General features: G+C 39.2%; 1 protein-coding gene across 1 annotated transcript in view; it reads left to right on the forward strand.

The window, feature by feature from the left end:
• The window catches only part of SLC30A7 (solute carrier family 30 member 7), a 37,069-nt gene that overhangs the window by 2,688 nt on the left and 18,951 nt on the right, over window positions 1–15,430 (forward strand). Inside the window, exons 3-8 of the mRNA XM_037404927.1 lie at window positions 6,122–6,235; window positions 7,551–7,638; window positions 9,354–9,480; window positions 10,415–10,570; window positions 12,151–12,201; window positions 14,180–14,315. Coding sequence (XP_037260824.1) covers window positions 6,122–6,235; window positions 7,551–7,638; window positions 9,354–9,480; window positions 10,415–10,570; window positions 12,151–12,201; window positions 14,180–14,315 — 672 coding nt within the window. The remainder of the gene's footprint in view (window positions 1–6,121; window positions 6,236–7,550; window positions 7,639–9,353; window positions 9,481–10,414; window positions 10,571–12,150; window positions 12,202–14,179; window positions 14,316–15,430) is intronic.

Below are 15,430 nucleotides of genomic sequence, written 5' to 3' on the forward strand. Positions count from 1 at the left end.
TCAAATCCCCTTGAGGCATACATGGAAATTCCTCATCCTCCCACATTACCCACCAAGTGCTTCCAGATCTTTGAGCAAAAGTAGTCCCATGAATGGGTTTGCCTTTGTCTGAGGCAGAAATGACCCAGACTGTTTTACCAAGCCTATTTTTAAGGTGCATTACCAGAACTTTATCCCCTTCTACAGTATGTAAAAGCTTTGACTGGGCAGGGCTAGGCTGGCAGATCCTCTGGTGTTGACTAACCAGGTGGCCTTTGCTAAATGTGTATCCCAATGTGTGAAAGTTCTGCCGCCCATTGCTTTCAGTATAGTCTTTTAATAGTCCCATTACATTGTTCAGTTTTCTCAGAAGCTGGTGCATGATAGGGGGATATGATATACCCACTTAATGCCATGCTCTTTGCCCCAAGTGTCTATGAGGTTGTTTTAGAAATTAGTTCCATTGTCTGATTCAGTTCTTTCTGGGGTGCCATGTTGCCGTAAGACTTGTCTTTCAAGGCCCAGGATAGCATTTTGGGCAGTGGCATGGGGCACAGGATATGTTTCCTGTTTCCATCCATTGTAAACATGTGGCGCTTGCCTTGGCTGATGCATGAGAGTGTAATCTGCCAAGCTTCCCCTTTAGCCATCATCCTCCGTACCAAAGAGGCTTTGACTGCTTGGTTTGCTTAGTTGCAGTGCATGTTTCACATTCGTGAATCACCTGTGCAGTAGTGTCCACAATTAAGTCCACCCCTTGATCCTGGGCCTGTCTATATGTTGCATCTCTTCCTTGATGGCCTGAAGTGTCATGGGCCCACTGAACTATAAATAAGTCACCTTTATGTTGCCAATCCAAATCTACCTGAGCCACTTCAATCTTGGCTGCTTGATCTACCTGCTGGTTGTTTAGATGTTCTTCAGTGGCTCGACTCTTGGGTGTGTGAGCATTCTACATGATGCACTTTTACAGCCAGGTCCTCTACCCGGGCAGCGATATCTTGCCATAATGTAGCAGTCCAGATGGGTTTACCTCTGCGCTGCCGATTACTCTGCTTCCGTTGCTGCAGCCAGCCCCACAAAGCATTTGCCACCTTCTATAAGTCAGTATAGAGGTAAAGTATCGGCCATCTTTCTTGTGCAGCAATGTCTAAAGCCAGGAGGATAGCTCGCACCTCTGCAAACTGACTCGATTCACCTTTTCCTTCAGCAGTTTCTGTGACTTGTTGTAGAGGACTCCATACAGCTGCCTTCTACCTCCATGTACAGTATGGCAGGACCCATCAGTAAATGAGGCACATTGCTTCTCATGTTTCAGTAGTTCATTATACAGTGGGGCTTCTTCAGCATGTGTCACCTCTTTCTCTGGGAACATTCCAAATTCTTTACCTTCTGGCCAGGCAATAATCACTTCCAAGATTCCTGGATGACTGGGATTCCCTGTTCAAGCTTGCTGTGTAATCAGCACGACCCGCTTACTCCATGTAGCATCGGTTGCGTGATGTGTAGAGGAAACCCTCCCTTTAAACATCCAGCCCAGCACTGGCAACCGGGGCACCAGAAGGAGCTGCGCTTCAGTACCAATCACTTCCAAAGCAGCTCGAACCCCTTCGTAAGCTGCCAGTATCTCTTTTTCAGTTGGTGTGTAGCGGGCCTCTGATCCTCTATATCCCCAACTCCAAAAGCCCAAGGGTCAACCTGGAGTCTCTGCTGGTGCTCTCTCCCAGAGGCTCCAGGTAGGGCCGTTCTCCCTGGCTGTGGTGTAGAGCTCATTCTTTACATTTTGCCCAGTCTGAACTGGCCAAAGGCCTACTACCGCTTGAACTATCTCCCGTTTAATTTGTTCAAAGGGCTGTCATTGCTCAGGGCCCCATTTAAAGTCATTCTTCTTTTGAGTCTGGTGATAAAGAGGGCTTACAATCGTAATGTAGTTTGGAATATATATTCTCTAAAAACCCACAACCCCTAAGAAAGCCTGAGTTTGTTTCTTATTAGTTGGTGGAGACATAGTTGTTATCTTGTTTGTCGCATACATTTGGATCTCATGACGTCTGTCTTGCCATTTTATTCCCAAAACTGGATCTCCTGCGTGGGTCCCTTGACTTTACTTTGTTTTATGGCAAAACCAGCTTTCAGAAGGATTTGGATTATTTTCTCCCCTTTCTCAAAAACTTCTGCTGCAATAGCCTCATATGATGATGTCATCAATGTATTGCTGATGTTCTGGAGCTTCACCCTGCTCCAGTGCAGCCTGGATCAGTCCACGGCCGGTGGTAGGGCTGTGTTTCCACCCGTGGAGCAGTCAATTCCAGGTGTATTGAATGCCTGTCCAAGTGAAAGCAAACTGTGGCCTGCACTCTGCAGCCAAAGGGATCGAGAAAAATGTGTTTTGCGGTATCAGTGGTGGCATATCAATTGGCTGCCTTTGATTTTGGTTCATATTGAAGTTCTAGCATGTCTGGTACGGCAGCACTCAATGGTGGCGTGACTTCATTCAGGCCACAGTAGTCCACTGTTAGTCTTCACTTTCCATTAGACTTTCACACTGGCCATATGGGGCTATTAAAGGGTGAACAGGTCCTGCTGATCACTCCTTGGCTCTCTAGTTGGCAAATCAACTTGTGGATGGGAATCAGGGAGTCTTGGTTGGTGCGGTATTGCCGCTGGTGCACCACTGTAGTAGCAATCGGTGCCTGTTGCTCTTTGACATTCAGTGACCCCACTACAGAAGGGTCTTCTGAAAGGCCAGGCAAAGTAGACAGCTGCTTCATTTCTTCTGTTTCCAAGGCAGCTATACCAAAAGCCCACCAATACCCTTTTGGATCCTTGAAATATCCTCTCCTGAGGCAGGCTGTGCCAACGATACGTGCAGCCTCTGGGCCAGTCACAATGGATGTTTTTGCCACTCATTCCCAGTCAAGCTTATTTCAGCCTGCGATACAGTTAGCTGTCAAGATCCACCTGTCACTCCAGAAAATACTAATCTGTCCTGCACAGGGTACCCTATGGTGTGTCTTTCCTATATTCTCCCTCCCAAACAGAAGGGTGCCCACAGTTTATAGTTGATGTACAGGTCCATACAGGTGGGGAATAGGATATGTCCTCATCAAGTCACTGGACCAGTCTCTCCACAGCTGAGATGATGGAGGTAGAGATGCTATCTTCACAGTCCTGGAGATGGTGAACCACTTCATCCACTGTTGGTGGTGGGTCATCTCTCCAGCCATTATTGCCGATGGGTTGGCATATGACGATGGTGTGCTCTGTACAAATTTCCACAGCATGGGTTGTGTGCCTAGGACTTTGTTGATATCTGTGGGTGACTGTGGATTGTCCTGGTCATAAAAAAATCATCTCTTTCATGGCTAATTCCCTCAGGTACTGGATACCTTTCTCTTTTGCAGTCCACTTGCCTGGGCAACATTTTATATCCTACTTGAAGGGGATACCTTTCTTTAACACTTGACAGGAGTTGCCTTCAGAGCTGAGGACTTGGGTTCCTTTTCCAATTGCCTTGTTAATGCCCCCTTCTTTAGAAAGTAATCCCAGTTGCTTGGCTTCCCTACCCTCTAATTCTCACTTTTAGCCCCACTATCCCAGCATCGAAGCAGCTAGGTGACGTGTTCATCTGATTGATGGGCATAATCTTGTTACTCATCCCACAGTTCTTTCAGGGATAGTGATCGAGAGGTTACCTCTTGTTCTGCAGCTTCATCTTGTTCCTGTGATGGCCATGCTTCATTCTCCTTTACTAAACCAGATGCTCTCTGTTAACAATTTTTCTTCTGTGTAAGGGCAACTTTGTCTTTAACTTCAGTGTGAAAATGTGGCTGTTCTCTAGAGTTTGTTACTACAAGTAATTGCCTGGGTTTTGGTTTTTTTTCCAGTTTCTTAGAACTGAGTTGTGCATGTAATTGTTCTTAGACAACCAAATTATTTGGAAAATGGAACTTTTTGGACAACTGTAATAATAAATGCTCTCAGTACTTCTGTATTAAATGTCTTTTCAAATATGAAGCAATTTTTGTGTTTTGATGCACGTACTTCTTTGCAGACTTAAGAACCTGTTTATGATTATTAATTTAGTAAAGCTTGGCACTGTTGTGTGTGGTGTTAAATCCAGTTTACATACAGCCTACAAACTGAGTGCTACTGACTGGATAACTTGTGAACTAAGTTCAATTGCTTTGAACTTTGTAGGGTAGAACAGCGTGCAAAACTTTTCCTGTGTTTGTCAATCAAGATTGTAGTTGCGCATTGGTCGTTGAAATAAACCATGTAAGAAGCTGTCTTTGAGCTTCTGCTTCCTTCAGCTTCTACATCAAAGGGGAGTGTGTGCATTCTAGTCAGTGTCTTGCACTAGGACTAGTAAGTTTTACAAGCAGTGGCTCATCATTGTTTTAATATCACTCTTACATTTTTGAGCTGGAATTGGCTTGGATCCATTCAGCTGAAAGTGCAGATGGAGCAAGTATTTGCTTGCTTTTGTTTCTGTGTGGACATATTTCAGTCAAACTGGAAGAGTAACGGTGATCACCAGCAAAAGGAGTGAATGATTGTTATCTTTACACATAGCAAAATGAAAAAGCAGCCATCCGTAGCAACTTAGCACTCTTATCCACATTTTTATTTTTTAAAATTGTTGATAGAGCTCTGTGCTCTTGAGAGTACTATTGTTGCTTCCTTTGATTTAGTGTAGCTTCACCACAGTGTGTTAACCTTGGATATGTGTCATCGCAGTAGAGATCAGGATGCTGGAAACCTTGCTTTTAGCTGTGAAATTGGGTAATTACTTATACCTCTCTCTGTTACTATAACATCTGTCTGTTACAGTTAGAAGAACAAGATGCATCTTAGATAAGTTCTATACCTGTTTATGATTCAGGCTAAAACACTGGCTGAAGGTCTGTGATTGGAAATCTAGAGACTGAGCAGCAGTAAATTAAAAAGAACGCAGGTGTGCTGCTTTGGCAATGCAGTCAGGGACTGGCTTCTCTGCTCAGGTAAAATGTAAACACAGATGTTAGCATAAAAGATGGCTTTTGGGAAAGGTACACAGTAGTCAAAAGTACTTAATGAGTATATTGCTTGCTGTCCTGCTTTTATTTCAGGCAAAAGATGATATGATCTTAGAATTCCCTCTGTACTAAACCTCACATTTTTTCAGCCTGCCCTACTCATAGAGTTGCTGCAGCATGAATGAATATCAAAGACAAATTATCATCTGATGATGCGTTGTGAAGTAAGATGCTTGAGAGGAAAACTGCTATGCTGAAGTAGACTTCAGAGTCTTAAAAAGTCAAAAAAGAGTGTTAGACATAGTGAACTAAAATTCTAAATGGAAGGCTGCAGTTTTCACAGGCCTAGAAGATTTTGTCACAGGCATGTTTGTCAAAATTCTATGAAACTTTGATTGGTGGGGTTTTTTTACTGCAGACATTAAAGAATTTTTGACCAGTTTTCCCTGTGTGTGAAAACTCTTCCAAAGTATTAAGTTTTAAAATGGATTTGATAACACTGCTTTTTTAAATGCTTAGAGCAATCAGTATGGTGGTATTGGTAGTCTTCAGCAGAACAGTTTTAGTATTATTGTACTAGTTAACCTATATGTACAGTGTATGATAGACACTCAGAAACAGTATCTTTGAACCCAGTTTTCTTTTTTTAGCTATTAACTCTTTTACAAACTTAGGTGGGGTCATTGTTTAAATGCAGCTTGTGGGTATACACTTCTCTAGATGATTTTTCTCATATGGTCAAACTGTAAATTGAATTATGACAACACATACCTGCCACTAGAATTATGTTGGTGAGAGATGCGGCTGTGGGTATATCTGCTCCAGGGACTTAGGTTTGTGTCAGGGGAAACCACCCTCCACTACCACCAAAATCATATGCTAGCAGGACTTTTTGCCAAGCCCTCTTCCAAAGTGCCTTCCCTAAGCTGACAAAAGGAATTTTGTCATCATATTTGTATTGGTGATGTAGTATGGGTTTCTCCTCTATGCTAGCAAAATCATGCCTGAAGCTTAGACACACAGTATATTCTGCTAGTGTGTAAAAGAGTAAATGCTGATTTTTTTCATACTGAATATGTAGCGTATGGACCATAACTTTTTTTTTTCTGTGTGTTCTTTTCCAGTTTAGGTCTAATATCAGATTCTTTTCATATGTTTTTTGACTGTACTGCTCTACTGGCTGGATTAGCAGCATCAGTTATTTCAAAATGGAGGTCAAATGATGCTTTCTCGTATGGGTAAGAAACTTCAGGCTTTTACCTTATTGTATTATAGGAAGTTATTAGCTTCTAAGATCTCTGTGATCATACTAGTAGAAACAAGTTACACAGCAGAAAGTTGTCTTGTGTTGTCATGTGTTAATGGCACCAGTGAAGTAAGAGCATCATGGGTTCATCCTCACAGTGCAGTGTGTCACAGGGAATCTTGGACTGCTGGTACCCCATGCCGCCTTTGGAACAGAAAGTTATAACTGAAAGGATCTAAGTCTCAGTGATGCTGCACCTGAGATGGTAAACCATGCTTCTCAGAACCAGCAGGATGCAACAGCTGTGCCTACCATTAGTACAGATCCCCAAGGCTGAGGTATGACATCCCATACCGCCCTTCTTGGATATAGCTGCTGCTGCTGGTTCTGCTTCAAGGGCACTTGGTTCCACTGCATGTTGCAGTTGTGCCCTATAAAATAACAGTAGTGATACAATATTATTAATTGGTGATACTGATTAATTAACAGCAAATGAGCTTTAACATGAGTTACTGCATTCCCTATAGCATTACTGACCTGAATGTCAGCATTTAGCTGTCTTGCCTGAGCATGGATCGTGTAGTTTGAAACTTAAGGCACTGTTTAATTAAGGTGGAAACTCCAGTGTGCCTAGAAATCAATTTGGGAAGAATTGATTGTACCATGAACTAATTGCAGTGAAAGCAGTTTTGTGTTAATTACTGCTCTGCACTTAAACAGCTGGTGTTCCATTTATTAGAGAACAGCCTGAATTTATTAAGTCTGATGTGTAAGTCTGATATTTGCCACGTTGGAATTACGTGTTACTCAAACCTGGCTGTTTTTTATTGGGAAAATTTAGTGTCAGAAATAATTAATTCCTACTTAAAACTTGTATTAAAAATCCCCCTACTAGAGAGGGAGCAGTTTAATGTATGGCTGTTTGATATTAAACAGAACTTTACATCAGCAGACTTCAGTTATGTCTTACATGCTTATCTTACTTCGTGTCTTCCAAGTACGTGTTTATACCATAACTTCCAATAGAGATGATCTTAAATGGGAAGATTTTGACATATTGAAAGTTTTTGTTCATCTAGATCAGGTAATGGCTGATATGCATCAGTTAATTATATACAAAATACAGCATGGTACATTTCATACACTTACCTGTAGTTTAGGTACTGCATCTGCCATTTACCAAACCCCTGTGTCATACAAATGTTTGAGAACTAGAAAATTGTACTCCAGTCTCTAAATTCTGCTTTTCATTTTCAGCATTAAAGTAGAGGTGGTAATACCTGCTATTGCTTTTTTGTTTTTTGCAGGTATGTTCGAGCAGAAGTACTTGCTGGTTTTGTAAATGGTTTATTCCTCATCTTTACAGCGTTCTTCATTTTTTCTGAAGGTGTTGAGGTATGTTATGAAATCAATTGCACTATCATTTTTCACATTTCTATTTGTAGGGCATATTTAATGGTGATAAAATTAGGGAAATGTAATTGAAAAAGCTATTATGTTTGTAATTGATTAAAAATCTGTGTATTGAACAAAGAATAAAACCTTCTGAAGTTGTTTTGTGACACAGAAACACACTTTTTTCAGTTTATTTGTACTAGCTTCTTAAATAGTGTATTTTGATTGTGCATAAATATTCTGTGAGATTTACACTGGCCTTTTTTCAGCCAGTTAAGTATGTTATAGGAAGATCTTTACTTCTCATTGTTGAGGGACAAATGACACCAAGAAAGAAAGGCCAAAACTAGTCATTCAGAGGAGAGAAGTTAGTCATAAGTCACATTCTGTGAAGAAGTTGGACTAACTCAATAAAGAAAGAGCATTATCTTCCAAATCTTGAAGTCTGATATAAATGGCAAGTAGTAGTAGCTTTAATATTTACAAGGGCACCTTTCTTTCATTTTTTTACGAAATGGTTCAGAGATAATTTCAGTATTAAAATTTAGACATCTAAGGTGTCTGCACTGAAGTGAGGATTAAGAGTAAAATTGATAATTGATTCTGATCAGCTTGCATTAATGCTTTTTCTTTTTCGTGGGAGATACACTATACATTTGTTAAGGCTTCTGGTTCAGAATACATTCTAGTGTTGTTTTTTTAAATTAATAGAGAACTGGAAAGAGCTTTCAAGAACATATCCTCTATGTAGATAAGCCTGTAAATACTTCAAAATCAGTACAAACTGGGCTAAAATGGCCTCAAAGCTTGGGAAAACTTAACTCCAAATCTAGAAACAGCAATAAGACTTAGTAGAAAAATTAAAAACTACTACAGGAAGGGTTAAGGGTAATGTTGAAACAGCATTCTTTTCCTGCTGATCTTAGTTCTCATGCTAAGTATTCCCTTTGCTTGTGATGATGACTCCTTTTCTCTCTGTCACTTCAAAATTTTACATCTGCTGAAAGTTTCATTGGCTTGCTATTGCCTGTACCTTTCATCCCGGTGGACAGGCAGTGAATGTTTCTCTGCCCTGTCAACAGTAATTTACACTCTTTAACACTTAGCTTCAGATGCAAATTGTGTTAGGCTTATAATGTCTCCTTGAAGAAAAACTTCCCACTTAAAGGAGGGTAAAAAGAGTTAAACAAAAAACCACATGAGATTTTAGAAGTTTTTAAAAAAATGCCACAATTTATTCCCAGTCTTCATGTCATTCCCTTTGTCCTCTCACCCTTCTAAGGAAAAAGGCAGAAATGGCATTCTGGGCTCTTAGAAGTTTGTTTTGGATGACTTGGGCAATCCATAAACTACGATAGACATGAATGGTTTGGTATGGTGTTGAGCCACATCCCACAGCATAATGAAATCTTACGATAAAAGTTAGCTAGAGTATCAGCATGTTCTACTACACTTTCACAGCTTTCATAATGAAACTTCAGCTTCAGACAGTAAGAATTTTTCTGTATACCATCCCAAAAATTGAAAGTCCTGAGTAATTTCTAATTATGTCTTTATATATGCCTGTTTGTTTGTGTGAGAATGCTCCTGTATATAAGCAGTTTTTTCAGTGTCTTTTGATACTATAAAGAGATTGTAAAACTCTTCATTTTACAGTTGCTTCTTGGTTTGTTGTTTGGGGATTTTTTTTGTTCTTTTATTTTTTTTTTTTTTAGAGAGCACTTGAGCCTCCTGACGTGCATCATGAGAGACTTCTTCCTGTTTCTATATTAGGATTCATTGTAAATCTTATAGGAATATTTGTTTTTCAACATGGAGGTCATGGGCATTCACATGGCTCTGGTAGGATGTTTATATTTTTCAGTATTGTTTCCTGTCCTGGCGCCCTGTGTTCCAGGACCTTACAATCCTCCAAAGAGAACCCCAGTATTAAATTTTAACATCTTTTTAGTGGCAATCCTAGCCAAATGTGTATGTGACTTGTTACAATCTTGACTTTTATGTTTTATCACTAGCCCTAGTATGTCACTGCTGTACTTCTTACTTTAATATCCATTAACTGGAAGACCTAGAACTCCAGAATCTGCTTTCTGGAACGTGCACTCTTCTGCACCTTATTGGAGGAGATTTGCACAGTGTCTTTTGGACAAAATAAAGCTTGAGTTAAGCAAGGTCTTGGCTGGAATGTTTACAAAACAGTGTCTGAATCAAATTGTAAGTACAGGATGATTCAGCTTCAGGTGCCTCTCAACTTGGTGTCTTTTGAATTTAAATACAGAATTTATTTGCCTAAATATATATAGGGTAAACTTTTTGTGGGGGTTGTGGGGGTTTTTGTTTTTGCAAGGCTGATTGGTATCGCTCAGCTTAACATGTAAACTGATATAGACTGGTGGAAGAAAATAGTCTTTGGTGTTTAAACAGCTTGAATTTTTAATGTGTGAATGATGGCAAATTTCTGGTTTCTTAAAACGGCTATTTTTAATGTGCTTGTATCTAATTATGTGTGCATTTTTCAAATTCTACTAAACATGTAGCACAATTTGTCTCAGAAGTGGGAAGGTATAAAAGCACTTCTCAAATCAAGTATGTATTTTATATGGCTGCACAGCATAGATTTAGATGACAAACAGCTTGTGTTAATTTTCTTAACTTACTTAAAGCTGTACCTTAAGATGACCTAGAAGATGAATGTTTCAAGTTGGTTAGAAACAAATGTAAGCATACTTTATTTCTTCACTTAAATTTATACTCTGATGGTGATATTTATTTATAGGGCACGAACACAGCCATTCTCTATTCAATGGTGGTCTCGGCCATGGGCACAGTCACGGAGGTCATGGTCACAGTCATGAACATAAACATGCCCATGGACACACTCATGATCATGGCCATAGTCATGGACACTCTCATGGTCAGGATTATTGCCATGGTAAGTACTTAGTTAATGTCATAAACCATCTCGACTCAGTTTAAATTTGCTATTAATGATTTACTGAAAAAAAAAAAAAGAGGGTTCTGGCAGCTTGTTGTGAGCAGACATGGAAGTAGTTTCACTAAATGTGTGGTACGCTATGCCACTGCCATGTTTTGTGGCTCATTTTGGTAAATTCTCTTTCACTTGCAGTAAGTTCATTTTTAAAGGTTAGTTTTTAAAGGTTTTGTTTTACCTACATTTTTTGAATGTTCGCCGCAATGTCACATGTTGGCAAAAGATAAAGCAGATGTATGCTATAGCAGTATAATGAAATAAGTTATCAAATGCTCTGTTTCAATTTTTCATTTAAATCAATAAATTTAAGCTGCTTTGCCAGTGTTCTCCATTTTAATAATTTTACAGATCAAGATACTGGGTAAGATAAACAAGCAATTTTATTTTGGGTTCTTAGGGACTGATGTTGTATTTGATTTGTGATTTCAAACCAATACAAACAAGATTTTCCCTGTTGTGTGTAGTTGTAATCTATTTTAAAGCTGGTTATGAAAACTGTACTTGGAATCTTAGCTATACTTAAATCTTTTCTTTAAAGGCAAACAATCTGTGAAGAGACATCAATGCAAAATATGATCAGTAACCTTCACTATGGGAGAAGAGACAGTGTGGTTATTACCTATTTGTAACAATGCAAATGAAAGCCTTGTTGTAGTGCAGGGTTGTCGGTCCTTACTGCCTGAGCTGTAAACTAAAATCTGATGTGACTGAAAATGTGTACATTTTGAGTGGGGAATAGTGTTGGTAACTTGCAGACAGGAGGTAACGGAGTGTAATTTTGTCCTTTCCTTGCTATTTTTAGTAGGAAATTGGTGCTTGTTTTCCAGGTGTTCTCCTGGAGTTTGGCTGGAAAACAGGAACTCCCCCCTCCTGCGTCTTTCTTGCTCTCCCTATGCCCCCTAACTCAGTGGAACTATCTGTTTTGTGCAATTTAATATTCAAATCAGCTTTTGCAGAAATTATTATGTAGCTTCAGTGGGCATCATCTGCTATCCTTTAACAATTTTTTCTTAAAATATCTTTCTGAAGTGTTCTACAGAGGCATTGATATGCTTGGATGAGTGGATTTTTTGACTTGGTTCTACCTTCTCCGAGTCTTATCCTTGTTGGTTTACATTAGGTATAAATGCTTGCTTAAATGAAGTATTTCTAGTTAGCACATTTATTTGACCTTACTCTTGTTGCTTGTATGTATTGCTTGTATTCTTGAGGGGGCCTCATTTTGCTAAATACTAAAAAGGTCTTCTCAGTTTATTTTCGTTTAAAAAACAATTGATCTTTTTATATATACATATATAAAATCTATTGTGTAAACTAGTATTTTCTGTTTAAAAATTGTGTTCTAAGACTTTTAACTTAATTGCAGTGTAAAAAAACACTACATAAAAAACAATAGCTACAGTAAAAGCTAATTATTGTGAGCAGCTTGGTTGGTCAAGAAATTTCAGAAAGACCATAGCAGAATATGCCACTAGAGAGAGCATTTATGTAGGTTAATATGCCAACAATTGTCTTCACAGGTGACCATTCTCTTGAAGAGATGGGTGGATCCAGCAAACAGATTTTACAAGGTATGATGATAATAAGTATAGTGGTTTATTAGTGTTATCACGGTTTCAACACAGTTGAGAAAGGAGATCCCAAAAGCTGGGATTCAGCTTCTGTTGGTGACGCTGAAAAATCAAATAATAAAAATATAGGAAAGAGTGGTTAAAAGCAGAAACCTAAGGAGCCTAATTGCAATGTATGCTCTGGAAAGTGAAAGCCAGTATTATTAAGATAGAATGTATTTGTAAAATGTGGACTGATATAATTGTTGAAGGGTTCCTGAGTTTAAAACTTGCATTTCATCAAGCTGTTACAGTTGGTTTAGTCATTAAATTACTTGAAGGAATATTGGAGTCTATGATCTCCTGACCATTAGTGTAAATGAAGTGCTAGTAACATAGATGTTGGGTTTGAGCTTTGACTATTTTTTTTTTAAAGTGTTCATAATTCAGAGGGAGAAGATTATGTAACATAAGAGGTAGTAATTATTTGGCATACCCAAACATACTGTTTTCTTTTATTGGATGATTTTCTAGCTTGTTTGTAGTCCTTGAAAAGGAACATGTTCAACCTCTTCCAAAATTTATAGCATACCATATTACGTGTATGTACACTCAGTACTTGAGTAGAAGATACTTGAAAGTCAGTCTTCTCATGAAAGGCACATTTTAATTGAAGCATATTAAAGACTCAATTTGGTATAATTTTATTTTAATTTTTCAATACTGTGGTGTGTTGGCTCTGACCAGCAACTAAGCACCCAGCAGCTGCTTGCTCACTCCTGCAGCGTGACAGGGAAGAGAACTCGAAGAGGAAAAATGAGACCTGCTCTTGGATTGAGATAAAGACAGTTTAGTAAGTGAAGAAGGGTGGGGGAGAAGTTTAAAAAAAAAAAAAAAAAAAAGAGAACAAAACCAAACCAACTCCCAAGTGATGCAAATACAATTGCTTACCACCTCCCACCAGTAGATCAATGCCCAGGAAGTTTCTGAGTGATTGCTAATTTGGAGAGACTGCTCCTCAGTTTTATTGCTGAGCATGATGTTATACGGTACGGAATATCCCTCTGGTCAGTTTGGGTCAGCTCTGCTGGCTATGTGCCCTCCCAGCATCTTGCCCACCGCAGCCTGCTTGCTGTGGGGCAGAGTGAGAAGCGGAAGGCCCCGGTGCTTGTGTTACCAACACTGTTTTAGTCACAAACCTAAAACACAGCGTCATGCAGGTTGCTACAGAGGAGACCAAACTCCATCCCAGCCAGACACTGTACTAATGTAGACTCAGGAAAATCACTAAAGAGCTGATACCTAGTTGAGCATTGTTTCTGTGAGGAGGGATTACCTCAGTCTAGAGAGCTAACCGCGTTCAAAAAGCTGTTTCTGTGTGACTTCCCGTCATTGCCAGCAGAGAGCTCCAAAGACTGCATTTTAGGTAGCTGCAAAGTGCTTGTTTCTTTTTGTCTTTTGGAGAAGGTAGTGTGTTATTCTTCAAAATAAGAGTGAAGGTATTCATGTCTGCAATGTTGTTTAATTCTCAATATCTCAAAAATTTGACATATAACTTTTACAAAATATTGCCAATGAAACATTGGTATCTTTCAAAGGTTTACAGAGCTGTTGCTGTTAACAGCCTTTCCATCTTATACAGTACTTACCATTGTCTGTAGGCATCAGGGAACATGAGTTTCTTTGCTGCAATGTGGGTGGGCATCGAGTGGAAATAAAAAAAAAACTAGCTACATCTGTTAACCACTGCTTAAGTTGATAGCCGTGCCACGAAATGCCCCGTACTGTTAAGTGCAGAAGATAATGTAAATTCTTCAGATGCTCTATATTCTACAAATATATTGAAATCCTGTGATCACTTTCTGTGTGTTTGACCAGAAATTTAACAAGCATAAATCATGTTAATAGTTCTTGCAACTCTTCTCTGTAAACTGTCTTTGAAATACTCCATTAGCTTTGAGAATAGCAAGTTGTAATGATATTAATTAATCTCTTACAGGTGTATTTCTACACATTGTTGCAGACACACTTGGAAGTATTGGTGTAATCATATCTGCTCTGTTGATGCAGAACTATGGTCTAATGATAGCAGATCCTATTTGTTCAATGCTGATAGCACTACTTATAGGTGTAAGGTAAGCACTGCTATCGCTGATATTTGGTAGTATTTTTGATGCTAGTTACAGCACAAACTACAGCTTAGAAAAGTTTTGTCTGTTATGCTAAGGACTTACGCATTTGCTTTTCTTCCAAGAGAGATACATTACCTCTGTTCTGTACAGCTGTTCTGGTGTGCTCTTACATGAGCTATCTTTTCTACAGCTACAGCTTTTGCTCTTACATCTGCATATTTTTCCCCTTTTTGCATAATGCTACAAAAATTTCTTTCAGATTCCAACTGTAGAAAGCTTCCTCTCTGTATTTAGTACATGCTTACATAAACCAATGTACTCCAGTAAATGGAGCAGAATGGCTTCAGGGCAGCAGAGCTGGGCCTTCTGGCACAGGATGTGCCCTTGTCCTTGACAAATCAAGGCTGGTAATTTTTTTTTTTTCCCCCAGTGAGAACTGCCTCTTCCTTTGTATTTGTATTCTGACATCCTTATTCCGTGTTAAGATCTGTTGGAAATGCTTCTAGTAGTTCTGGGCTTTCCCAGTTGTTGTTTACCAAGACCACTGTAAATGTGAAGGTATTTGGATGAGGCTGGACAAGCAAACATTTCATTCGGTGATGCTGTTACTGAAGCTTTTGTGGCAGCGGTTTCACTGGTGGTGCAGGGCAGGGTGCCACAACTCCAGTTACAACCTAGTAACTGAACACCTTTGTCTCTTCAGCAGGGGTGAATGTCATCTGATTAACTGCAGCTACTTACGCTTAAACCATATATGGCATGTTTATACTATATGCATGGCAGCATTCTCGGAATTACTGATGTGAATCTCCTTACTAGAGTAGGGCAACATGCTTCAGGCACTTAAATGCCCACTGAAATCTGTGTGCTAGGGATCCCTGTTAAATTATCGCTTTAATATAACTTAATATTTTGACTTAAACCTCCTATAATTTCATAAAGGACAAGTTATTGCAAACTAATTCTATTACTGAAATCTCAAAAAATGGAAAGAAAATACACGTTACTGACAGAGAGGAAACTATCATTGAGGTAACAGCCGAGTAAAACACAGGTTTACATACACTTTGTATTTTAAGGGTCTGGCTTTTTGTACAGCAAAGCACATACGGAATGCC

This window comes from Falco rusticolus, chromosome 11, assembly GCF_015220075.1.
Source record: "Falco rusticolus isolate bFalRus1 chromosome 11, bFalRus1.pri, whole genome shotgun sequence".
Classification (NCBI taxonomy): Eukaryota; Metazoa; Chordata; class Aves; order Falconiformes; family Falconidae; genus Falco; species Falco rusticolus.